Source organism: Trichomycterus rosablanca, chromosome 9 (genome assembly GCF_030014385.1).
Source record: "Trichomycterus rosablanca isolate fTriRos1 chromosome 9, fTriRos1.hap1, whole genome shotgun sequence".
In the NCBI taxonomy this organism is placed as follows: Eukaryota; Metazoa; Chordata; class Actinopteri; order Siluriformes; family Trichomycteridae; genus Trichomycterus; species Trichomycterus rosablanca.
Window position 1 is genome coordinate 8,904,207 of NC_085996.1, and position 27,394 is coordinate 8,931,600.

The 27,394-nt window shown below is 42.5% G+C and overlaps 1 protein-coding gene across 1 annotated transcript in view; it reads left to right on the top strand.

Moving 5' to 3' along the window:
• rps6kc1 (ribosomal protein S6 kinase polypeptide 1) overlaps nucleotides 1–20,988 on the top strand; it is a 31,195-nt gene extending 10,207 nt beyond the window's left edge. The window contains exons 9-16 of the mRNA XM_063001119.1: nucleotides 116–208; nucleotides 1,021–1,068; nucleotides 2,451–2,583; nucleotides 7,860–9,245; nucleotides 11,986–12,075; nucleotides 17,648–17,730; nucleotides 18,147–18,242; nucleotides 18,648–20,988. Of these exons, the coding sequence (XP_062857189.1) occupies nucleotides 116–208; nucleotides 1,021–1,068; nucleotides 2,451–2,583; nucleotides 7,860–9,245; nucleotides 11,986–12,075; nucleotides 17,648–17,730; nucleotides 18,147–18,242; nucleotides 18,648–18,749 (2,031 nt within the window). The 3' untranslated portion in view covers nucleotides 18,750–20,988. The remainder of the gene's footprint in view (nucleotides 1–115; nucleotides 209–1,020; nucleotides 1,069–2,450; nucleotides 2,584–7,859; nucleotides 9,246–11,985; nucleotides 12,076–17,647; nucleotides 17,731–18,146; nucleotides 18,243–18,647) is intronic.
• Nucleotides 20,989–27,394: the final 6,406 nt, after the last annotated feature.

Consider the following 27,394-nt stretch of genomic DNA (forward strand, 5'->3'; position numbering starts at 1 on the left):
ACTGCTGCTTTAAATCTTCAACACAACAATCAAGATCAAAGAAATTAGAGAACAGAGCCTGACACAAAACCTTTGATCTTTAATCTTTAATCTGTTCACCGTTCTCTGTCCATAGACGCTGGCAGCTCAGTGTTGTAAAGGCTCGTGGGGGCAGCAGACTCCAGTTGATGAATTGCACAACTACAGAGTGTTAGGAGTCATAGACAAGGTGAGCCAAGGTTAAAGGGTGAGGGTTACACCCATGAGTTTACTCTCTTACATGCCAAACGTGTGTGTGTGAGTGTGTGTGTGTGTGTGTGTTTGAAGTGATGCTCAATTCATATCCATTTAAACTGCACCTGTTCTGCTTTCTCAAGTTTGGGCATGCACACACACACAAAAGCAGAGATGATGATGACACCTACAAATTGAGATATTTAACTAATGAAGATTTGTTGCCAGTCATTTAGAAACTTTAATTGTTTTTGTTAATACTTTTAGTGGGATTTGTTGAATTTAGGATTTGGGATTCAAACCCTCAACCTTTCAGTTGATAGCCCAAAGCTCTACCCACTAGACTACCACTGTCCTAGTAGTAGTAAATGTGTTAGTAATAGTAGCAGTAAATGTGGTAGTAGTATTGATTGATCAAATTGATGGTGGTACAAGTTATATTGTTAGTAATGAGGTTGTAATGGTAAAGAGGTAATGTTGCTATTATAATTATTAGTAGTAATAATAGCAGTCATGTTATGTGTGTTTTTGGGATTTATGTAATGTAACCATAATTATTTTTTATGTGAAGCTATGCGCATTTTCACACATGGTGCAAATACATAGGTCTGTACTCGTAATCGGGTCTGTACCCAGATCAGAAATCTGTACCCAGCACTGCAACCAGACTAGGAAACTGTTATTAACCGTTATTGTTATATTATTATTATAATGTACTGAGCTCATGATCCAAACAAACACAAGTGTAAAAACTCCTGGACTCCTGGTATTGTTGCTGATGCTGTGGGGTTTGTGTTTTCTCTGCAGGTGCTGCTGGTGATGGATAAGAGAACACAGGAGATGTTTGTTCTCAAGGTGAGTAATCAGGTGTACACCCATCTCCAGTTAAACAGTTTATCTCGGAGTGTATAATCTCATGATCTGGCCTGACTGATCCCGGGTCAGTGTTTTTACTGATAACATAGAGTGCTTTTGATTCAGGTGCTGCAGTGATAATGACACGCTACTGTGAACATCAGTGTGTTTTAGCCAAAGCTGAAGATTCTCTGGTGCATTAGTGACTCTGAGAGCATAGGACACACACTTCTGTGTGTCTGTCTGTCTGTGTGTGTGTGTGTGTGTGTGTGTGTGTGTGTGTGTGAGTGTGTGATACCATTATTTGTGGGCTCCTTCACACTGGACAGGCTCCAGATGCCAGCTGATGGTGCGGGCACAGATGATGCTATTGCCCCTGCATACACACACAGAGCTCTGGCCTCTGACAGGAGACTAACTCAGACAGATGAGAAGGGTCTGATGGGTGTGTGTGTGTGTGTGTGTGTGTGTGTGTGTGTGTGTATGTGTGCGTGCATTGTTTTTCATTATATCTTTTTTGCAGTGAGCCTCCTTGTAAACAGAACATTTTAAATCTTTAAATTTAGCATTTTTTGTACTTTGTAATTGAATGATTTCTCACTAGGGTTGAATGTAATTGCATTTGATGTGGTATTTGAAATAATTTGTATATAATTAGGACTAAATATAGACTGAATACAGATTGAATATGGACTGAATATGGATTTAATACAAACTGAATACTGACTGAATATGGCCCAGCTGGTGCACCAGTAGTAGTATATGTAGACACCTGACCATGAGCTTGTCGGATGTCCCAATACAAAACCATTGGCATTAAAATGGAATTGCGACTACATCAGTCTTTAAACAAAAGAGCATTTGTGAAGTCATTGGTGTTGGATGAAAAGTTCTGGCTTGCAATTAATTCACTGAAATTTAATGTAAGGTGAGAAACGGAATTGAGGTCAGGGCTCCTTAGGCCACTGGAGTTCCTTTGTACAAAACTTGGAACCTTTTAGCAATGGGTGTAGCTAAAACACCTGAACTTAGTAATAAGCAGAGGTGTCCACATACTTTTTGCCTTCTAGTGTATCTGTCTTGTGTTGACATGCTGTGAGAGTGGATTTTTCCCTGGTGTCATAGCAATCGCTTTAATGTTTATAGCAGCAGACTGGATCAAAGTATCTAACTTCAATTGCAGCAACATGGCGTACTTGAAAAAAAGAACAATTTACTCAGGTGAACTGTAAAATGTTTTTGTTTAAAGAGACACAAATTCTGACCCGGGTATCATTAAAAAAAGCGAAATTCTTAATGACCTGCTGATTTACATGGGTGTGAATTGATTCTGAATCAGTTAGTGAATTGTGTTGTAAACGTCTGTTGATTTTCTCACACAGGGATTGAGGAAGAGTAGTGAGTGTGGACGGGTGAAGAAGACAATCGTCCCGGACGCCGTCCCCAACATGGTGCGACTTAGGAAATCCATCATTTCGGAGGACTCCGTCTTTCTGTTGCTGCACTATGCTGAGGGTACACAATCTTCTCTCTCACACTCATTTACATGTACTTGCAAATAACCAAAACAGCTCTAAACTAAGCAGCTGAGAGGTCGGGGTCTGACTACGAGTCCCAAATGAACTCTATAAACATCTAGTCACTCTCAGAGAACCTTAAATTAGTGTTTTTGGAAGAAAAATTAATATGTACTAATATTTACCCTGATTGTTGTATAAGTGTTAAAGGTGTGACTGAATAATGTTTCTACTATGATATGCACGCTGGACTTTAAATTAGGGCTATTTAAAAGGCGGCTCCTTCGTGAATCTAATGAGCTACACATACAATGTTTCCACCCTTTTTTGTACTGGCCACTTTTTGCACGACCCTCCCGTATTTGCATGTGTATGTGGATGTGAGGTGCAGTTAGCATCATCGTATGTAAATGTTGTGTGAACTGCACTTTCAGGCTCGAAGGGTTTTTTAGCAGTCTTGCGCCTGAAGAAGCACATCAGGCTCTCAGTTTGTGCATTGTGTCGAGGCTCTTTGCTCCTTATTATCTGATTGTGTCTCGTCCTCGTCCCTCTTTGATCAGCTTTTATTTGCACTCGGCTGTTTAGCCATTTTCAGTCGGTTGCACTTGTGAGTCTTACAATTGGCTTGAGTCTTTTTCTCTGAATGGCACTTTGACTGGCTCGTCATGGCAAGTCCTTTCTCCTCCTTCATGATCCACACCCCTATTCACACACACACACACACACACAGTCGTCTCTCTCTGTCCTTGTTAAGCTCGTGTCACAGGTCATTATCTATGGTAGCAGGTGCTGCTCCGGATCATTAACTAAGCTAACACCTGCGTCTCCTTATTCTCAGCCGGTTGAGAATGTGTGTGTGTGTGTGTGTGTGTGTGTGAGTGTATGCGGGCGTGTGTGTGTCCGTGCACACATCTGTGTTCAGGAGCGTGTTTATATTGGAATGAATAAACCACTTAATCTCCGAGCAGTCATTTGGACAAAATGTTGCGCCCGTGTTAATAAGTTGCCTCAAACCTCTCAAGTAGCCTAAAGCTGCATTTTATTTCACTTGCCGCACGAACGAGCGACTTGCAGAATTGCAATCGAAACGTTCTGCCTTACCATCAAGACTATGGAACAACACCAGCAGTAATGAGCACTTGGAGAATCTGTGGTAAATGACACACTACACACTTCTCAAACTCCTGTCCTGGCTTCTAACCCGACAGTAAAGCTAATGCTGATGCACCGAGGTTGGACTAAAGTCCACAGTTCTTCATGCAGAAAATAATCTCTACACAAACCCAGATATCAGAGAGGAAGTTTGGGCTGACCCGAGTGACATTGTCGAAGCCCGATTGGATGATTTTTGTTTGTTTGTTTGCTTTGTTCGTGGACTGGAATCATTTGGCTGCGACGGTGTCATTATCTTAGCGGTGAAGAGCCAATTCATTGTGTTAACGCAGCAGATGTTACCCTCCAATCACTCACAACACAGCTGTGCAAGAGTGTGTGTGTGTGTGTGTGTGTGTGTGTGCACTCAGGCTTTCAATCTGTTAGAAAAGAGAGCATTTAAAATTCTGGCTCTTCACTTTCTACTGACCTTTTCATCACGCTAGTGCTGTTTAAATTTCTCATCGTCCAAAATTCTACTATCCATGTGTGATGGAAAAAATGCAGTCGAGGTCAAAAGTTTACATACTCTTGTAAGAAACATGTACAGTGTATCACAAAAGTGAGTACACCCCTCACATTTCTGCAAATATTTCATTATATCTTTTCATGGGACAACACTATAGACATGAAACTTGGATATAACTTAGAGTAGTCAGTGTACAGCTTGTATAGCAGTGTAGATTTACTGTCTTCTGAAAATAACTCAACACACAGCCATTAATGTCTAAATAGCTGCAACATAAGTGAGTACACCCCACAGTGAACATGTCCAAATTGTGCCCAAATGTGTCGTTGTCCCTCCCTGGTGTCATGTGTCAAGGTCCCAGGTGTAAATGGGGAGCAGGGCTGTTAAATTTGGTGTTTTGGGTACAATTCTCTCATACTGGCCACTGGATATTCAACATGGCACCTCATGGCAAAGAACTCTCTGAGGATGTGAGAAATAGAATTGTTGCTCTCCACAAAGATGGCCTGGTCTATAAGAAGATTGCTAACACCCTGAAACTGAGCTACAGCATGGTGGCCAAGGTCATACAGCGGTTTTCCAGGACAGGTTCCACTCGGAACAGGCTTCGCCAGGGTCGACCAAAGAAGTTGAGTCCACGTGTTCGGCGTCATATCCAGAGGTTGGCTTTAAAAAATAGACACATGAGTGCTGCCAGCATTGCTGCAGAGGTTGAAGATGTGGGAGGTCAGCCTGTCAGTGCTCAGACCATACGCCGCACACTGCATCAACTCGGTCTGCATGGTCGTCATCCCAGAAGGAAGCTGACGCACAAGAAAGCCAGCAAACAGTTTGCTGAAGACAAGCAGTCCAAGAACATGGATTACTGGAATGCCCTGTGGTCTGACGAGACCAAGATAAACTTGTTTGGCTCAGATGGTGTCCAGCATGTGTGGCGGCGCCCTGGTGAGAAGTACCAAGACAACTGTATCTTGCCTACAGTCAAGCATGGTGGTGGTAGCATCATGGTCTTGGGCTGCATGAGTGTTGCTGGCACTGGGGAGCTGCAGTTCATTGAGGGAAACATGAATTCCAACATGTACTGTGACATTCTGAAACAGAGCATGATCCCCTCCCTTCGAAAACTGGGCCTCATGGCCTCACCCCAAACACAACCTCCAAGATGACAACTGCCTTGCTGAGGAAGCTGAAGGTAAAGGTGATGGACTAAACCCAATTGAGCACCTGTGGCGCATCCTCAAGTGGAAGGTGGAGGAGTTCAAGGTGTCTAACATCCACCAGCTCCGTGATGTCATCATGGAGGAGTGGAAGAGGATTCCAGTAGCAACCTGTGCAGCTCTGGTGAATTCCATGCCCAGGAGGGTTAAGGCAGTGCTGGATAATAATGGTGGTCACACAAAATATTGACACTTTGGGCACAATTTGGACATGTTCACTGTGGGGTGTACTCACTTATGTTGCCAGCTATTTAGACATTAATGGCTGTGTGTTGAGTTATTTTCAGAAGACAGTAAATCTACACTGCTATACAAGTTGTACACTGACTACTCTAAGTTATATCCAAGTTTCATGTCTATAGTGTTGTCCCATGAAAATATATAATGAAATATTTGCAGAAATGTGAGGGGTGTACTCACTTTTGTGATACACTGTATTTCAGGGGATTTAGGGGGTGCTCCTATGGCGGACGGTAAATTACACTAGCCCAGTAGTCCAATATACAGGGGTTCGAATCTCATCGGTGCTGTTGGCTGATCAGATGGGCGTCTTCACAGACATGATTGGCTCTGAGGGATTGGAGGTGTGTCCAGCCAAACAGCCTACCCATTAAGAAGTGCACTTGTCAGTGCACTCAGTGCTGGTCCCAAGCCCTGATAAAAATGAGGGTTGCGTCAGGAAGGGCATTCGTCGTAAAAAACGTCAATTCAGAAATGCAGACCAGAATGACTGGTCCACTGTGGCGACTCCTAAATATGGGAAACCCTGGAAAATATTTTAGGATGGTCTTGGAATTTTAGAGACCTTGTAATTCCTCATCAGTGTTTATGATTGACTGTAGCCTGTGATTTCTCTGTGCCCAAATACATGTATCATAATGAATAGTATAACCACACACATTAAAAAGTTCATGGAACTGGGCCCTTATGTTAAGAGCATAATTGTCCGTATAGTCAGGTATTATCCCAAACCACCAAAAGTTAGAAGCTCCTGGAACACGCTCCAGTGTGAGACTGTGTACAGTCAAGTGAGCTTTACATTGCTATTGTGTTAAAAGCTGCTGTGCTGGAAACTTGACTTGACATAAAAATACCAGAAGCATGTGGTAAGACTAGGCCCTATAAAATGTAAAGCTTGCTTGACTGTGGACAGCTAGGCTTACGTAAAGCTTGCAGAAGAATTCAGAAGCTAAAGGAATTAGGAGGCTAAATAAAACTTTAAACACTTCAAATAACTTTTTTTTACCACTAAATCAATAATCTTATTTACTAGCAAGTGGTTATACAATTGCAGTGACTAAATAAAGAGACACTTGGATAAAGGAGGTTTCTGAAAAGGTTGCATTGCTAATACTTGATGGTAAAAAAACAGTACCTGGTTGCTGGCGACTATACAATTCGTCTTTTATTAGAAGATAGCTGGGTTAGTTCCTTGCTTAACTTGCACTTCTATGACACTCGTCAGTCCCCTAGTGTTTTCAATGCATTGTAAGAGTGAGCCAGAGAAACCTGTGGTCAAGTCTTGCAGATGTTTTACCCCTCTTATTTGCTGTCTATATATTTTTGACCCTCCAGATTTTAGAAAACCCACAAAAACCTGTGAGAGATTGTAAAGATGTTTTTTTTTTTTTTTTTTTTAATAAGTACGTATGTATTTCTATCATTCACTCACAGAGAAACAACATTTGCAGATTTTGGATGTTACTGAAATCCCATGACTACCATTGAGTCTTGATATTTCTTTCAAGTGTCTGTAAACCTTTGAAAAACAGACATAAAGACATTAAAAGAGTGTTGGCATCGGTACTGTTCCCCCGCCTGCTGCCTAATTTAAACTAATTATTGTAACCTCTGCTTTTGAGGGGTTGAGGGACTCGCTCAAAGGCCCAAAAGTGGTTCTGTGCCAGTCCTGGAACCACCGTGAGAGCACTGAGCTGTTTGATAATGCCATGCCGTCAATATCTAGGTTGGAATACATGTGTGTTTCTTGTTTTCTTTATCTCGAGCTGTGATCCATGAATTTACCGTCCACGCGGCTTTGTTTCCGGCCTGGTCACAGCTGACTCAGTTTACGGAGGCGTCAATAATTACCTAATGAGGCTGAATCGTGTGTGCTAGAGCAGGAAAAACAAGAATATGGGGTCACCACGACTGGGACTGTGAACCAGTTTTATCAGCTGTAAAAAGTGTACAAGCAGCAAAGTGGATAAATCTATCTATGAGGAAGAAGACATGGTCAAGGATTCAAGTTCATAGTATGTTTCCCAAAACTTAGTCACAAGACCATCTGAATGTTGTGAGGAACATATCTACCAAGAGGTGTAAATCTCCCCTAAATCTCCCCTCTAGAGCTAGTTCTTATTCCGAACACAGACATGTTCGTTTATGCAAAATGTCTTAAAAACATGTCTAAGTGTCTCTGTTCTCTTTTTCTAGGAGGCAAATTATGGTCACACATTACCAAGTACCTTCATGAGGGAAGTCCGAATGAGAGCTTTGACATTTCCTTCATCCAGAAGTCCCACACGGCAGTAGTGCACAGTTCTGAGCCCCTAAACAGCTCAGAAAGCAGCGGTTCGAGGCCCAGCATTGAGCTTCAGGAAGACCAAGAGTCAGAGGAGCCCCAGTCAGGTCCTCCTGTGCTGAGGAAAACCAGCCAAGAGGCTCTCCTGCCTGGCTCAGTCGGTAACTCAGAGGAAGAACAGTGCACAACCAGCTATTTGACTCTGTGCCATGAATATGAGCAGGAAAAAGTAGAGCCTGAGGTTCTGGGTGAGGAAGAGGATGTCAAAGAGGCAGAGGAAGATTCTTGCGACCTTGGAGGTGAAAGTTCTGGAGCGGAAGCAATGGCAAGGTCCTACCGAGGCTCGTTAATAAGCAGCGATAGTTTGTGTTCTCCAGTGGCTGCGCATGAACTGAGGTTCTTTACTGAAGAGGAAGAACTTACTGATCCACCAACTCTTGACTCTCTGGACCAATCAAAACGCTCACCAATGTCACTTTTTCGGATCGACAGCAAGGACAGCTGTGACATCTCCCGAGTGCTGTTCTCCACCTCAGATCTGGGATCAGAAGTGACCGAGGTTACTGAGGATCCTTTAGAGATTGGCGAGGTTGTGGAAGTCAAGGGTCACCTGAGTGACCTGTGGCGGTTTGATAGCGATCAGGGTTCTAATGAATCGGTGCCTGTGATTTCTTTTAAAGAGGCCTTGGCAGAGGACGCTAACACTTGCTGTGCTGATGAGGGGCAACCTCCTGATCTTTTGGTCAACCTTCCAGGGGTCGGAGGAGCCTCTGGGGCTGTAGGGGAAGACTTGGAAGAGGAGCTTACTGCTGCTGGTGTGGCATTTGCCGTAGAAGCCAAGCCCTCGCCACAGTTTGGCAAACCAGACGTTCTTCAGCTCGGAGAGGAGGCAGGCTTGAACTTGTCAGTTGAGGAAGATAACTCGATCTTGTCTGTCTTGTGTAGCCAAACGAATGAATCTGAACAGAAAGGCTACATTTTCTCCATTGACAATCAAACCGTATCTCAGAAACTTTCCCCTCCCCTGGACTTCATCTCATGCAGGAAGGAGTCTAACCCAAATCCACAACCCTCTACAGGGTCAGAGACTGCAGAGTTAACTAAGAAGGAAGGGAAGACTGTTTCAGAGATATTCAGAGAGCTGGACGAGCTGGCAGAGGTGGCGCTGAACACACGCCTGCCCGAGGCCCTGGTAAGAAGCTGGGCAGTGGACATTGTACTTGCTCTTGAAGCGCTTCATCAGGAGGGCATCATCTGCAGGGACCTCAATCCCAACAATATACTACTGGATCACAGAGGTAAATGTGCATACATATAAGTAAATGTAATTGTCTTAAACCTTCATCCTAGTCCCACAATTGATTATCAGACACATTTTTATAATGCTTAAATATAAATATACAGTGCTGTGAAAAAGTAATTGCCCCCTTTGTAATTATGTAAGGAACAATATCATTAAACATCCGCTAGGAGCGCCCCCTAGCGCTGGCAGAGAAGGGCTGAGACTATAACCTGCCCTGACAAACCCCTGATCTGATCAGTAAGAGCCAGATCACAACATTCCCCCTCTGACCTGTATAATCTGTGGCCACTTCTTATCACCTGTAAGTGTTGGTGTCCCACACAGAGCCATGCTAAGCTCCCTGTGACCCCACACTCGCACAGGCGCTGGACCAGTTTTGTAGATCATGGGAAGGGATCTCGACTGACCTTTCCGCCCTCAGACGTGGCCAATTATGTTTGTGTGGACCCCCGGGCAGGTTGTTGCATCCGCTGAGATTCGAATTCATGAGTTTAAACTAGGGCTGGGCGATTTCATCAAGTAATCACTCAGCTCAGCTTTGATTTTGTCCTCTTGTGACTGGGGGGTGGATGGGGGTCTTAAGATTTGCTTCTAACAATATAGACTACAATTCCCATGCTCCCACGGACTGTCACGTGACTATCACATGTCCACGGTCAGCCAATCCTGATCACGCTCATCGGCTCCGGAGTTTTGATTCATTTCAGCCGTGTTCGATTCAGTGAATCTTAATTAAACTCTTCTGTTCGTGTGTCTCGTTTTGCTGATCGTGTTTGCGCTCCATATTACTTAATCTAACCGTTACCGTGTATGACACTTGTTGTCTTCCGTTTACTGTTTTAGTTTTCGCTGATTTTGTACACTGTTTTTGCCCTTTTTATATTAAACTTTACTTGATTCATATTCCGCGAGCCTCTGCTCAGTTTCTGCCTCGTGACATGTTGGTATTTTAATTAAAATATAAAGTATGTAAACAATCGCGATTGTCACATTTCTAACATGGGGTGAAAACATTCATTCGAATTAACCAAATTAATCGTGAAAATCGCCCAGCCCTAGTTTAAACACAGTTAGACCACTGTGCCACCCAAGTGCCCAGCCTTACTTCATTAAGACCCCTAATCAGCTGCTTGTAAGTAGTTGGTGTTGCTGATAACTGCTGTATTTACCGCGAATACACACAATTATAAGCAATAAATCAGCCATTAATTTGTTTGTGTGGTAAAGTCTTTAAAAAGTCAATGACTGAGTTCATGGTCAAATAATTTTAATTTAATTTTTTTTTACTCTAATAGGAGATTGTGAACATTTAATTTATTTTACTAAACTATTGCTTTAATTCTTTGTTTAGTGTAAAATAAAACACCTGCTTGCTTAACGCTCTACCAGGTAATGTGCTAATAGTTTCTTCTCACATTGTATGTGATGGATTTTGAGATCCTGCTGTTTCCTGCTGCTGCGTCTGTTTGTTTCGGCTTGTTTCAGTCAGCCGATTAGTCTGGCCCTCGTCTCCAAGGCTTAGGCCCCCTGCTCAGCGATCACGGCTCTAATAGGCTCTAATGGTTAATAACAGCATTACTGCCAATGACACAGTGCCAGCACTCAAAGCACAGCAATTACTGCTCCCTCGTTCAGAGACGAGTGTGTGTGTGTATGTGTGTGTGTGTGTGTGTGTGTGAGGGAGAAAAGGGCAGATTTGTTTCATTTCAGGCAAACATTGTAATTTCGACAGGCTGTTTTAGTGGAGAGGTGGACTTGCTTTCAGTTTAATTATCCACCTTATTTTCTCTCGCTGCTTTTTAGTCACTCAGGCATTCAGTTTCTCACTCTAACACTCGTTTTCATTTTCTTGCTCCTGTTCAGGGGCATCATTTGGGTAAAGCAGGGTGTGGCCGTGACCTCACCTTGTTCAGAGGATCAAAGCATAAAGCTCTTATGCTCACAATTCTCTACATTTAAGTTCAACGATCTGGATGTATTGTAGCATCATTCATTCAACAATCACTGGTTCATTGCACACAGAAGCAGATTGATTGGTTTCTTTAGTGCTGCCTGATAACAGCCAACCATATATATAGTATATATAGACAAAAGTATTGGGACACCCCTTTTAATTTTTGAATTCATGGGTTTTCGGCCACAGCAGTTATAAACTACGAATACAGTTATATATAAGGAAATTATGTACTTCCAACTTTGCAGCAACAGTTTAGGGAAGACCCCTTGCTGTTCCAGCATGACTGTGTCTCATTGAACAAAGCAAGGGCTAGAAAGAAGAAATTCTTGTTTAAAGAAGCTCAAGTGGCCTGAACAGTGACCCTGTGGGTCTTTGTGGACATAGCAAAGTCCATAAAGACATGACTGAAGGAATTGGCATAAACAGAGCCCTGTTCTTAACCCTAAAGAATCTATCTGGGATTAATTGAAATGTTAATTGAGAACCAGGCCTTTTTTCACCATCAGTGTCTGACCTCACAATTGCTCTTTTGATTTAATAGTCACAAATTCCTACACACACTCTCCTAAACAGTGACACCTGTTAAAACTTGCAACTCCATATTTATGCCAATTGTTTCAGGTCAGATGTCCACATACTTTTGGTCAGATAGTGTACATGTTTATCACAAGTGTGTGTAAACCTTTGACTTTAGCAGTGTTCTGATTGTCAGGCTCTCTGGTTAAGGTTCAGAATTTGTCTCATTCACACTTTTTCTTACTCTTCCTCAATCTTTCAGGTCATGTGGAGTTGACTTATTTTTGCAGCTGGACTGATGTGGAGGAGTCATGTGATCCTGCCGCCATTGCTAAGATGTACTGCGCTCCAGGTTGGTTCATCTTCAGCACACCTAAACTCCTTTACACAGACCCCTCAGAGCAGTTTCCTAATTATGTAAAGCCAATAATATACTTCCAACTTTGCAGCAACATTTTAGGGAAGGCCCTTTACTGGTACAGTATTACTGCGTCCTTGTGCATACGGTAAACTTTATAAAGCTTGGTTTAAAGAAATTGTAGTAGCCTCTACAAATTGGGTTACAGGAAATATTCTAGTGCTGGTTTGATGTTTTTATGACCTTATTTTAAGGATTTAAAACTTTCTAATCCTCTAATTCTACTAAATAATTCTGTAGGTGACTGGATATTTGGTTGTGGTAGCTCAGCAGTTAAGGTACTGAACTAGTAATCAGTGGGTTGCCAGATCAAGCCCTACCACCACCTTGTTGCCACTGTTGTACCCTTGAGCAAGTTCCTTAACCCTCAAATACGTAAATTATATTCAGCCACGGTAAGTGAAAGTCGTTTTAGATAAAAGCGTCTGCTAAATGCTGTTAATGTGATGCGTTCCAGTCTCCTCTGGCTGTGGGCAGTTTTAAACATCACCATGTGCTGCTTTGTCCTCTAGAGGGAGCCATATAACTGAATTACTGCTCACTTTTAGTTGAGGGTTGAACTTTTCTCTCCTTCATGCTGGATTAGCTTTGTGCCCTGGGTACTGATGTCTATCTCAACGGGCCCTTTCACTCTTATTTTGGAAATGCTGAGCAGGAATTATAAGTGATATCGTTTAATTATTATATCAGCTTGTTTGGGGAGTCTTTTCCTCTCCGGTTTCTTTGGTGATCTGTGTAAACAGAATTATGTGTTTCAAACACTCACACATTTATGATGTACACTTACAACACACACATTGCGTTACACTGAAATGAAACGCCTGAACACCAACCTTAAACAAAAGTCTGCCTAATGTACCTGCCTGTGTCCTTACATACAGCTCATACTTCCAAAAACATAGAAGAACATAGAGGAGAACTTAAAAAAACAAGAAAACTGTCAATGTCCGGTCCTCCAAGAATATGTGCTTATTCCCAAACATCTGCAGTATGATATTAACCCGACCGCCTAATGCAAGCACTAAAACTAAACAGGCAGTTGTAGCCTAATGAGCATTAATATGAGCATTAATACTGGTTAAAGCACTAATGAGCATTAATACTGGTTAAAGTACTGGACTAGTAATTGAAATGTTGCTGGTTCAAGCCCCAGCAACGCCACTGTTGGGTCCTTGAGCAAGGCCCTTAACCCTCAATTGCTTAAACAATACACTGTCAAATAATGTAAGTTGCTTTGGCTAAAAGCGTCTGCTAAATGCCAAAAATGTAGATGTGCTTATTCCCAAACTTCTGCATTATACTGTATTAACCACCTTACGCAACCACTAAAAACCATAGTGCGAAGGCCACATAGTAAGCATGGTATCTGGTGTTATGAGGTCACTACGAGACAGCCTTTTTGTCCTAAATCAGTTAAAAATGTTCTTATCATATCCGAATTCCTACAGACACACTCCATGATCTGTCCATAATGGAAAGCCTTTCCAGAAGAATAAAGGCTGTTATATAAATAAATATGTAGCGCAAATCCATATTAATGCCCATGGTTTTAGAACTGGATGTCTAACAAGCTTTTAGATGTCCATATACTTTTGGTCATGTAGTGTGTACACGAAGAGCCACTGAGGCTCTGAGCTGCATATTTCAGAATTATGAAAAACAGGAGCTGGTGGAGGTGGAAAACTGGATTCAGTGTTAATTTGACACCTGCTGAGAGCTGCTGTATAATAAACACACTTCATTACGACCATCCCAAGACATAACGAGCTACCCGCAAGAAAATGTTCCAGAATTTTGCATAGACGGGAACGCAGGATGAAATTTGTGTAAATGTGTGTGTGTGTGTTTTGCATGAGTGAAGGCTTACATGCATGTGCGTGTCTTGAGGCACTTCTCTTGTGGTTTGTTCTGCCGTTAGCTGCTTCCTCACAGCGACAATAGATCGGTTCTTTTCGGAAGTACGAGAGCGCACCTGTTCCTCCACTCGCCTCTGTCTGAGGAGAGCGGCACTTCCCCGTCAGGAGCCGAAACAGAACCCAGTGGCTTTTAGTGACTTGAAGTTGTGGCTGTTAGAATAAACCGCACCAGCCTGGACGTACGAGGGGAATATGGGAACTCGCTCCTTCTCACACAAGATTAAAGTAAATTTACTGGCAGTTCATTTACTCTCTTGTTTATTCTTCGACCATTTCATTTTACCTTGTCAGGGTCGCATTGGGTCCAGTGCTATCTGGAAAACAACAGGGTGCCAACACGCTCTTGGGTGACAAGCTCACACACTCACTTGAGTCTCAGTCACTGCAATCTTTTCATGGGGTGGAAGAAAAGTAGTCATGGTGTCAACGGTCACCTCCTCACAGACAGGAGGAAAGGATCAAACTCAGGTCCTTAGGATCCATGTTTCTATGCCTCACCCACACTACCAGCTATATCACTGTGCCGTCCTGACACCAGATTATGGACCAGATGAATAGAAAGAGTTTGACACTATATTTTAGTGCTTTAGCTGAGGCAATACAAGCACTTTAAGTCTCTACCAAATGACACAGAACAACTATAGGATGGTTGTTGAACACCATCACAGACACATAACCACATCCAGGTCCTTCAGACAGAGTGCAGGACGCCCAATCAGGAACCTTCTCACGTTACTCATTATAAAAGATTCACAGCTGGCAAAATCAGTTTGATTCAGTCATCAAAATGCTGCAGGTCCGAACCAATTAACGTAACGGTAGGGGGTTGGGGTGGGGTCATTCCGTTGCCTCGAGAACACCTCAGGCAACTTGATGCAATACCTTTGTGTAAAAAGTGAGCTTAATTAAGGAATGGATTGCTGAGTTTGGCGTTAAAAACTCTGCACAGAGCCTTGATTGTAACCTATTCAAGACTTTTTGTACGAATTGGAATGCTGACTGTGAGCAAGGCCACTCAAAATAATTGCATTACCTTACCAGTGCTCTTAAAGGAAAGCCAGTTCCTTCAGTCTTGTTTCAAAATCTAGTGCATAGAGTGAAGATTAGCATATAGTGTGGTTAGGGGATGTCATCCTGAAAGAGACCACTCCCACCAAGATAGAAATGGTCCATTAGAAGGATTTTATTTTCCCCAATTTAATCATCTCCAAATCCCTAGTGCTCTTACGCTCCCTTGCAGTCATGGCATCCATTCAGGTCGAGGAGGTTTGTAGACCAACAGCTTTAACACATACAGAGGAACTCTCTAGGCTTTCTGTATTCCTCCACCACTTGTGCCGGTGCTTGACCAGATGGTAGGAGTCACTGTAGCTGAGTCCTCAGCCGTCCTTTCCTCCCTCAGATACGGACGGTTATCTCTGTAAAGCGTCCAAACTCTAACTCTGAGACACTAGGGAAACTTGACTGGCCACCACAGAGCTTTGACCTTAACATCTGTCAAGACCTTGGATGAAATGGAATGCCAAAAGTGAGACAGGCCTGGTTGTCCATTGTCAGTGCTTTACTTTTATAATCCTCTTGGAAGAAAACCCTAACTCTTGCTCTCGCCCATCCTCTCTCTTTTTACTCTCTTTTTACTCTCTTTCTCGCCTTCTCTCTCGCGCTCTCTCTCTCTCTTTTCTTTCACTTTTTCTGTATCCCGTTCTCTCTCTTTTCCACTCTCCTAAACTCTCTTTTTCTTGCTCTCTCTTATCTCCTTTTTTCTGCACTCTTTATTTCACACTGTCATACTCAGGCTCTTTTTCTTTCTCTTTTCACACACATTCTCTCTTTTTCTCTCTCACTGTCCATCTCTCTCTCTCTCTCTTTCTCTCTCACACATGGTCTTTGGTTTGTTCTGCAGTATAATATTCTTTCCTTCCCTGGAGTCTCTTGGACATTAATCCTTTGTGATGACACTCGACCTTGCTGAGAGACTTCTGTGTGTGCTTGATATGACCCTGAGCAATCACACACACACACACACACACACACACACACACACACACACACACACACGCAGGTGCAGGCCGGCTGGATTTGACGATGATCATCTTCATCGTGCTGTCACAACATCTCCAGTGTGAAGCGGCGCTGCTCGGTTGCAGGAGCGCCTGCAGGAGCCGCCGAGCCTTCGCCGTGCTTTTAACCTCGACTGTAAGTGAGCAGTAAGACCTTCCTACAGCCTGGGTGTGGAGCTTCTGTAGCTTCAGGCTATTGCTCTAGTAGACCCGTTGCTCCAGGGGCTCATGGGCCATCTGGTGTTCCCGCTGAAGCCCTTAAGGCTTGAAAATGACCCCCCAACCACCTTCATCCACACTTCCTACCACTGATAGAGACAAACAACGAGACTGAAAACACATTTTCACTTAAGTTCCAGAACCTTTTGGGGGAACTCTCCAGAATTCCCCAGAGTCAGAAGTGCTTTCTGTCAAGTTCTCATTGAGAAAAGTTGAAGAACCCTTTGTTTTAGTTCTCATTAATAAAGGTTTAGGAACTTTTTTTCAGTTCTTATTCAGAATGTTTTTCCACCCTGCACCCTGTGCTTCCAGCTAGGCTCCAGACCCACCTTGACCCTGATCAGGATGAACAGCTGAGTAAATGGTGTATTAGGTTTGAGTAAATAAGGGAATCTGGAGAGTTGTTGTGTGTGGTATTTTGGATGCCAGATTTATAAATGTTGTTTATTTTCTGCGTCTGTTGTGGTGTGTTTGGCCTTTAGCCGGGTCACTGAACCGTGTGAGTGAGCGAGTGTGTAAGGATTACCTGTTCATGGTTAACTGCACTTGGAGAGAAGCCGAGCTTTGTGCAGGGTGTGTTGTGTGTTTTTCTGTTCATCTGTTCCCTTCTGAACACTTGGTACACGAGTGCTAAGAAAAGTTACATGAGCGTGAGTGGGTCCAGTGATAGCTCAGTGGGTAAGGTACTGGACTAGTAAACAGAAGGTTGCCGGTTCAAGCCCCACCACCACCTAGTTGCCACTGAGCAAGGCCCTTAACCCTCAATTGCTCATCGTGTTCCGCTCATTCTGTAAGTCGCTTTGGATAAAAGCGTCTGCTAAATGCTGAAAATGTAAATGTACAGTAAATGTAAGTGTGGGGGTGTCTATATAGGTGTGTGTGTTAAGGTGTTTTGATGTGTTTGTGTTGGGGTGTGTTTGTGTAATGTATTCATTAAGGTAATAGTTGACAGTTTGATTATGTAAATTAGTAAATAATGAATACAAAGTCTTCTGTTCCTCTTTCCTTGTGTGTGTGTGTGTGTGTTTGTGTGTTTATACGTGTCTCTTTGTGTGTGTGTTTGTGTGTGTCTACACACACGCACAGGCCGCCAAACATTCACTTGTTCTCTCTTACACACACACACACACACACACACACACACACACACACACACACACACACACACACACACACACACCCACACTGTGTTGTTTGACTCTTCAGGTCAGAAGTGTGTTTGGAGGACAACATATTTAAACCCAACAACACTGTACCTACTGTTACACAACCATTAAACCCTTTTGTTTTCTCTTTCTGTCAATCATTTAGAGGTGGGCGGGATCTTGGAGGAGACGGCAGCCTGTGATTGGTGGAGTTTGGGGGCACTTCTCTATGAGCTTCTAACAGGAAAGGTAAGTGTTCTCAATCAGGTCCTTTTCTAAAATACAAACACTGAAATTAAGTGCATGATTTTTCTTTAGTTTTTTAGGATGCGACAGTTTTAATTATTCAGCTAGATAAACTTGTTTTTTCTTTCTTACCAAATATATTTTATTCTTATTTAGTTTATTTGTTCTTGCTGCATCTCTTAGTTTTGCTTCTTTTCTCTCCTTTTTGTTTTATGTTTTCATCTCACTTTTATAAATTTATATAATTGATTTATTATACCTGTTAGCAGTAGTTGTGGCTGAAACACATGAATTCATTAATTAGAAAATGTGTCCCAATATTTTGTTTATATAGTGTAGATGGACTGCTACTGATTTTTGTGAGTAATTTTAAACTTGTGTGTGTGTGTGTGTGTGTGTGTGTGTGTTTGTGTGGGTAGTCACTTCACCAGTGCCACCCCGCTGGTATCAGCAGACACACGTCTCTGAACGTTCCTGATTTTGTGTCGGAGGAGGCCAGGTCTCTGCTGGAGCAGGTGTGTGTTCACATCTTCACTCTTACACAAACAAATGTAAAATATTTATGGAATTTGAAAGCATGTACATCTGTAACGTAGTCCTCAAACGGAGAGACACTTGATGTTTTTAATCCATATTATAGAATTCTGTTCTGCTAAATTGAATCCTGGCACTGCCAGCACAGAAATAGGTACAAATAATGCTGCCTGAAATGTGGCCAGATTAAGGGACCTTAGAGGATCGTTTAAATGCCACCCAAAAATGAACTTAATTAAATATTTGATGTTGAGTCCTGAAAGATGTCTAAATAAAAAGTGTTTAGTTCTTGATTAGTACAAAGTTAAATAATTATTTATAATAAGTTGCACACATGTAAAAGTCGTCCAGCTTACAGGTTTTGGTATATTTTCTGTCCTCTCCAGTTGCTCCAGTACAACCCTGTAGAAAGACTGGGTGCGGGAGTGGGTGGAGTGGAGGATATAAAATCGCACCCCTTCTTTGCTCAAATGAACTGGCCTAAATAAACACATCAATCTTCTAATGGAGCGACTGATCTGAGAGCTGAGTTTGTCTCAAACACTCCCTGTGTGTCTGTGTGAGAAGAAGAACCAGACTTTCTGACTTCATCTTGACCAGCTACATACCAGACGTCTTCTGTGCACCCAGTCTAAACTTACACTCTGCAATATACAGGATGAACCAGGAAGTGGTTTTTCACAATGACTAACTAATGTGCTGCACCAGAACCACTGTGCACTGTGAATCCTTGTTTCACTAACATCACTAACACTTCACATCAAGCCCCAGAGCTTCACACTGTCCAGCATGTTCCCAAGAACTTCATTAACCCCAAAATCAAACCCATCGATGCAAATAGGAGAACTGAATGTTTTGGAGGATTGGCTACATCTTGGGTAACGGACAAATTTGCTATTCAAACTGTTCTATCATAAAATCACTTTATTATAAAGAATTATAACAGTTAATTTAATAAGGATTCAGTAGGAGTAAGAAGTCATGTCAGTTTGTTAGTTGTTTTGATAAAAATCTATTTATTTGTCCCACAAAAGTGGTTAAGAGCAGTACTATCTACTACAAGCATGACCTGAAGAACATTGGGACCCAACAACGCAGTTTAAGATGAATTGCTGAGGTTATTACAGTGAGTGAACTAAAGTCGTGCGTCAGGAAATGACTGTGCAATGTTACACTTGATGTCCTTAAATAGTTACTAAAATGATTAGATATATGTGTATTTATTTGGCACTAGAACAAGGCCAATTTGTTTGTAATGATCAGAACTGGATGAAGAATCAAGCTCAGACCCTGAACTGTTACACGTTTGACCCTTATCCACTCTGTCTCTGCACTCATACAAGAAATGGATTTCAGGATGAGTAATTGAAATGTAATCCTTAAAGTCTAAAGATTAGTTTTAAAATCCTAAATCCTAAAAGATATTCGAGTGCTGCTTGGGAGTAAATTGAGGACATGGTCTCTGGTTACAAGCTTCTGAACTTGGAAGCTGAAGTTTGATAAAGTGGAAGCAGTAAAACTTTCTAGAATCAAAATACTGTAGGCAGAAGAGTGTTAAAGTCTGAGTCTGTCACCAAAACCTCATTTTATTTAATTCTATCACATACAAGGAATAAAACCTTATCAGAATTATAACTACTGTTAATATTTTTTTCAATATTGTTTTCTTTAAGCTGATTGGAAAGCTTTTTGTATCAGTTGTAACAACATATGACTCTTTAAAATAAAATGATTCAAATGTTCAGTCAAAAATGACACCTACTGGCCAATCAGAACTGAGAATTCATCAGCGTATTTTTATAAGCAATAATCAAGTCTTTTACTCGCTTCATTTGTATTAAAGAACACAAAAGCAAAAAATAAATAATACACTCTTTCTTAAAATATTTTAAACAAGTAGAAAAGGATAAACACTGTAGTTTTAGTAACACTGTGTAGTTGTGAGTAGCAGTAGAATTGAGTGGAAAGAACCATCAATACCCACAACTTTCAGATAAATCTCTATTTCCATATCACAGTTACCAAACTGTATCATTAAATAGCCCACAACTCAGAATCTATTTTACTAAATCAATCTTTCTTAAAGGTTACATTAAATAAGTCAAACAAATAATAAGGCTAACAGTTAAGAATTTACTCTGATATGAAACTACTGTAGGTTTTCTCAAGACCTTTCAACCTAAAAACCTAAACCTAACCTCTTTTTGAAAGTGTTGTTCTTTTGTTTACTGTTTTTTCAGCCATATAGTATTATATAACTGATATCAAAGTAAATCACTAAATACAAAATGTTCTACAACACAACTATGTACAAAAAATCCTAAGTTAAGATCACAATTTGCTTTATGCTCTACAGTATCACTAGAGTGCAAAACGCACAACATTTCTTTAGATTAATTAACTCGTTATGATTTCAGTTGTGAGTGGTGAGCCTGTTACTTAATCTGAAAATTAAGCTTTTAATAAATTATAAAACGTTAATGGTTCTTGGTGGTATGCTGGATATAAATGTAAAAAGTTTATGGTTTACACTTGTATCAGACGTCCTCTAAACCTTGCAGGAGTGTAATTATGTAAGAAAAGTGTAAGTGTGTGAGATAGAGAGACTGAAAATTCTTTGTACGACATGATGTTTACTTGTTGTGTATATAGAGGAACTAGTGTAAAATGTACTGAATATTTAACAATAACATGCCATTGTCTTTTGAATAAAATAAAAATACAGAATGAGTTACGACTTCTGCTGCAGGTTTGAATCAGTCGTTGAACAATGTTATAATATAATCGCTACCAGATTCTGATCTGCAATAAAGGACAGTACGGAGAGCAAGTACCAATTTTTTTTTCTGGTGCCGCTGGTCCAACCTCAGCCCTGACCTGGTCCAACCTCAGCCCTGACCTGGTCCAACCTCAGCCCTGACCTGGAGACTGTAGGTAGTTAAATTAATCCATGATAAGTTGGATAAACTAATCTTGAGGCTTTGGTATTAAACTGGGAATGAAGTAGATGTACTTTCAGAAATAAATGTACATAAATGTAAATAAAAGAAATTGCAAGATTTAGGACCCAAGGTTTCCCATCAGAACATTGCCCAAAGCATCACACTGCCTCCGCTGGCTTGCTTTCCTCCCATAGTGCAAACTGGTGCCATGTGTTCCCCAGGTAAACGACGCACACGCACCCAGCCATCCACGTGATGTAAAAGAAAACGTGATTCATCAGACCAGGCCACTTTCTTCCATTGCTCCGTGGTCCAGTTCTGATGCTCACGTGCCCATGGCTCTGGTGATAATGTTATGCCTGGTCAGTGTATATATATATTCTGGTATCGACTGTTTTATGGGGTTTGTATTATCCAGTTTTATGTGAATGTAGAACTATTCTCTCTCTCTCTCTCTCTCTCTCTCTCTCTCTCTCTCTCTCTCTCTCTCTCTCTCTCTCTCTGTGTGTGTGTGTGTGTGTGTGTGTGTGTGTGTGTGTGTGTGTGTGTGTGTGTGTGTGTGTGTGTGTGTGTGTGTGTGTGTGTGTCCGAGGTTAAAAATGTTGTCTCCCATTTTTGAGCCTAACTGAGCAAAACAGCAGTTCTTAAAGACTGTCATGACTCCTTACACTCAGACAACACACACACACACACACACACACACACACACACACACACACACACACACACACACACACACACACACACACACACACACACACACACACACACACACTACACCAGATTTAAAGCTGAGGAGACTGAATAATTGTAAAGAGCTGTATTAAACATTTACTCAACCCTGCGTCGAGTCATTCCTCTGTGAAGCTTTCCAGACACCTTAATGAGCCGACTGTACTGTGGGATGCGTGCTCTGATCGGAAGGTTGCGGGAGTGAAGCGTGAGGGTGAGCGTTGTGAAGACTGGACACTGATAATAGGAATATGAAATGTGCTGTTGTGTATTTGAGGTGTCCTGGTGCAACCTGCACATTTTGCTCTCTGGCTGCTGGTTAACAGAGGGGCCGTCATTAGCCTAAACATGGTAACGCCAAGCTGTCAATCACATGGTGCGGATGTGGCAGAGGTTTTTCAGTATCGCTCAGAGATGCACAGCAAACCGAATGATTGCAGATTCCATCAGAACAGCAAGATTCCTAATACACTGTATGGCCAAAAGTTTTTGGACACCACTTTTAAAAATTGAGTTCAGGCGTTTCAGCTACACTAATTGCTAACAGGGGTAGAAAGTTAATGTTATAATAACTAATTAATTGTATGATTTCAACTTGGCAGCAGTTTTGTGATGGTTCTTTATTGTTCTAATAAAAGAGTGGTGAGTAACACAAAGCACTGACAGTTTGTTGGGTGCCCAAGACTCGTTAATGCCATATTGGTGCTCATGTGCTCTTCGACGTGTGCGCAGTCCTAGCGGACCCCTTCCTTACGCCCGTGCTTCAGCACAGGCGCCTCTATCTGCTAACCAGGGTCCTTGCACAGCGTTTGAAGACCCCACCCAATTAGTCCGGTCTTTTCCCACCCAGCAGACTACTGGTCAATTTTGTGTCTGCTGCAGGCACTGCCAATTGTGCCCGCTAGATGACGCCCAGCCGACCGGTAGCAGAGCCGAGATTTGAACCGGGGTGTTCAGAATCTCTGTGCTGGTGTGCTAGAGGAATATCCCGCTGCACCACCTGGGCGCCTCGATTGGGTTATTTTATTATTTCATTTCTCCTGTAAAGTGGCATCCAGCTTCCAGTGACCACTGTTCCTTTTTGCTACTGCTGTAAGTCCATGTTTGACATTCACTGCTCTGACTTTTGAGATTGTTTCCTAAAACACACACAAGTTGGGCACCCACTGTTCGTCCTCTTTGGAACTCTGTTAGTGGCCTCGTGCTGCTTTGAAATGTCACGTGTCAGGGTCTCTGCCACCTATATATAAAAATTGCTAAAAATGATTTCAGGGTGATAAAAGTTTGTCATTGTGCTGTGAAGACCCTGTCAGAAAGGTTTTAGCGGCGGAGGCTGCGCCTCTGGCGGTGTTTCACCTACATCATCAGTGTCACTTACACTCACACACACGTTACACTCATTACCACTGCAGGTGTCTCCGACCGCAGCTGTCCACATCGCCTGTGTGTGTGTGGGCATGCCTCAGGCCTCGGAATAATAACATTAGTTCTGTAGTCATATCAATGTGCCTGCTCTTTCTGAGGTGGTTCTTTACGGTACGATACACACACACCTTCTGCAAGTGTGTGTGTGTGTGCGCTCCTCAGTTCCATTAGATCTTAAGAACTGGTGAATGAGATGAGCAAGTGTGTGTGTGTGTGTGTGTTGCCTGTGGTGTATTGGACTCCTCAAGAACATGGTGTTAATCTCAGCTTTGGCAGCAAGCAGAGATGTTCTATGTGTGTGTCGGATCCTGTGGATCGCAGCATTACTCTCAGGCCTCACAGCATCTTCAGATCTGGCACTGAGCAGGAGTATGGTGTTAGCATGTGTGTGTGTTTGGCTGTGTAAATAAGAAATGTACTGCACACTGTGAGACAGATTTCCTAATGTGTGAGTGAGTTCACTGATAATTGATTAAAGAAATGTAGCATTAGGACCACAGGATGCACCATGCAGGCGTCTTGACCCTAAAATATTGTGGTACAGTTTTTATTTCTGCCGAATTTCTCTCTCAAAAGCGAATCACTCCCAATTTCCCTATATCACTCCCTTTACTGCCCCCCTGCTTTTGACGTGCATATTCACCGGCTGCATCTTTTCTCCTGCCAATGGCGGATTCTCACAGAGAACCGGACAGTGTATGGACAGCCACACTTTGGATGCTATTAATACCTCACAAATGCAGGTGTTTTGACCAGACACCACAAGTCACATTGTACAACAGTAATGAAGCCCAGTCGACCTCCCTCCCTCCTTTAGGCACGTATGGCCAGGTTGTTAGACCACCTGGGATATGAGCTTTTTACACAAGACCACAAAATCAGGCACAAAAAGAGGCTTGGCACAAGTCAAGAAGGCCCTGGTCAGTTAGGTTAAAAAGAACCCAATGGTTACTATAAAAGAGCACCAAAAGTCATGTGCAGACCTGTTGAATGGACAACCATCTCTGCAGCACTTCACAGCAAGAAGGTCATACTTTGTGGATTATGCATGTTCACCCTGTGTCTGCTTGGGTTTCCTCCGGGAGCTCCGGTTTTCTCCCACTGTCCAAAGACATGCAGTCAGGTTAAATGGAGCTACTAGAGTTGCCCTGTGTGTGTGTGTTTGCCCTGTGATAGACTGTGACCTGTCTGGGGTGTTTCCTGCCTTTCGCCCAGTAAATTAGACCCAGCGTGACCCTGAATAGGATAAAGCAGAGGTAAAACAGACAATAAATAAATGAATGAATGAATGACTGGGGTTTGACTATTAGATAAAACAAAAAGTGAGAAAGTGATGGATTTTTTTTAGTTTTTACAGAAATGATCATCCAGCACCTACAGCAACATAAACAGACGTTACTTTTGATTTGTAATGTCCCAAAACCCACCTGCTAAAAAACAGGGTGAGTATAAAAGGTCTGCACGGGACTGATTCAAGTCTAACAGAGCTCAAAAAAGCCACTAATTATTGCTTAATCATCTAATATTAAGGAATTAAAGAAATAAGAGGCTTCTTATTTGATTTATTTATTTGTGCTGGGTTGTTTAGCATGTATTTGGCCATATGTCGTATATGTATATGTATGTATATATATCTGCCTTATATGTACGTAATTTTTTGACATCTGTATATGGCACCTCTTGATACTACAAAACGAATGGACTGCCACAAGTAATTAAAGAAATGTATGCTAGTCACTGTGCAATTAGTGCAATAATAATCTAAGGTCAAAATAATACAGTTTACATTTCTTCATCTTGCGTCCCTCGCCCGTCTGTCCACCCTTCCTCCGTCCCTCTTTGTCTCTTTTATTAACCAGTGTGACTGAACGTGGCATGTTTTGTGCCAAATGGCACACACTCTTCGCTCTAATAGCCAGATGTGCACTTCCAGAATCACTCCTGATTTTTGATTGTGCTTCAGAAGGACGTTTCTCCTCTAACACACTTCTTTGCCCTTCATGTCCGGTGCATAAACATGAACTGGTAGCTTAAAGCTTTTTATGTTTTAGCCACAGATCAAAGTGGTAACATGGCAAAATGTATACTACAAGCCCAATTCTAAACAAGGGACAGTAGAAAACAATCTTTGACCAATTAGAAACAGTACAATGACTTTTATTTTTGTTTATTTATTCTCCCCCCCAATTTTCCCCCCTAATCTAGTCGTGTCCAATTACCCTGAATGCGTCCTCTGATTCGACCCTTCACCGTTGACTGAGGACGCCTCTCAACTGACATACGCCCCCTCTGGAACGTACAGTCAGTACAGACTGCATTTTTCACCTACACGAGTCAAGTTCATTCACTTGACAGGCACTGTGTACGGAGGGCCACACCCCCATCAGCATTATTCCTTAGCCCTGTGCAGGCGCCATCAGTCAGCCAGCAGGGGCCGCAGTTGCACCAGTTATGAGGACCTATGATCTGACTTTTTACCCCTAACCCTATGAACAACAGCCAATCGTTGTTCATGCAGCCGCCCAGCCCAGTCGGAAAGCAGAGCTGAGATTCGATATGATGTATTCAAAACCCCAACTCTGATGTGCTAGCATACTTTACCGCTGCGCCACCCGAGCGGCCCAATGTGTCATTTTTTAATATACAGTGTATCACAAAAGTGAGTACACCCCTCACATTTCTGCAAATATTTTATTATATCTTTTCGTGGGACAACACTATAGAAATAAAACTTGGATATAACTTAGAGTAGTCAGTGTACAACTTGTATAGCAGTGTAGATTTACTGTCTTCTGAAAATAACTCAACACACAGCCATTAATGTCTAAATGGCTGGCAACATAAGTGAGTACACCCCACAGTGAACATGTCCAAATTGTGCCCAAAGTGTCAATATTTTGTGTGACCACCATTATTATCCAGCACTGCCTTAACCCCCCTGGGCATGGAATTCACCAGAGCTGCACAGGTTGCTACTGGAATCCTCTTCCACTCCTCCATGATGACATCACGGAGCTGGTGGATGTTAGACACCTTGAACTCCTCCACAGGTGCTCAATTGGGTTTAGTCCATCACCTTTACCTTCAGCTTCCTCAGCAAGGCAGTTGTCATCTTGGAGGTTGTGTTTGGGGTCGTTATCCTGTTGGAAAACTGCCATGAGGCCCAGTTTTCGAAGGGAGGGGATCATGCTCTGTTTCAGAATGTCACAGTACATGTTGGAATTCATGTTTCCCTCAATGAACTGCAGCTCCCCAGTGCCAGCAACACTCATGCAGCCCAAGACCATGATGCTACCACCACCATGCTTGACTGTAGGCAAGATACAGTTGTCTTGGTACTTCTCACCAGGGCGCCGCCACACATGCTGGACACCATCTGAGCCAAACAAGTTTATCTTGGTCTCGTCAGACCACAGGGCATTCCAGTAATCCATGTTCTTGGACTGCTTGTCTTCAGCAAACTGTTTGCGGGCTTTCTTGTGCGTCAGCTTCCTTCTGGGATGACGACCATGCAGACCGAGTTGATGCAGTGTGTGGCGTATGGTCTGAGCACTGACAGGCTGACCGCCCACGTCTTTAACCTCTGCAGCAATGCTGGCAGCACTCATGTGTCTATTTTTTAAAGCCAACCTCTGGATATGACGCCGAACACGTGGACTCAACTTCTTTGGTCGACCCTGGCGAAGCCTGTTCCGAGTGGAACCTGTCCTGGAAAACTGCTGTATGACCTTGGCCACCATGCTGTAGCTCAGTTTCAGGGTGTTAGCAATCTTCTTATAGCCCAGGCCATCTTTGTGGAGAGCAACAATTCTATTTCTCACATCCTCAGAGAGTTCTTTGCCATGAGGTGCCATGTTGAATATCCAGTGGCCAGTATGAGAGAATTTTACCCAAAACACCAAATTTAACAGCCCTGCTCCCCATTTACACCTGGGACCTTGACACATGACACCAGGGAGGGACAACGACACATTTGGGCACAATTTGGACATGTTCACTGTGGGGTGTACTCACTTATGTTGCCAGCTATTTAG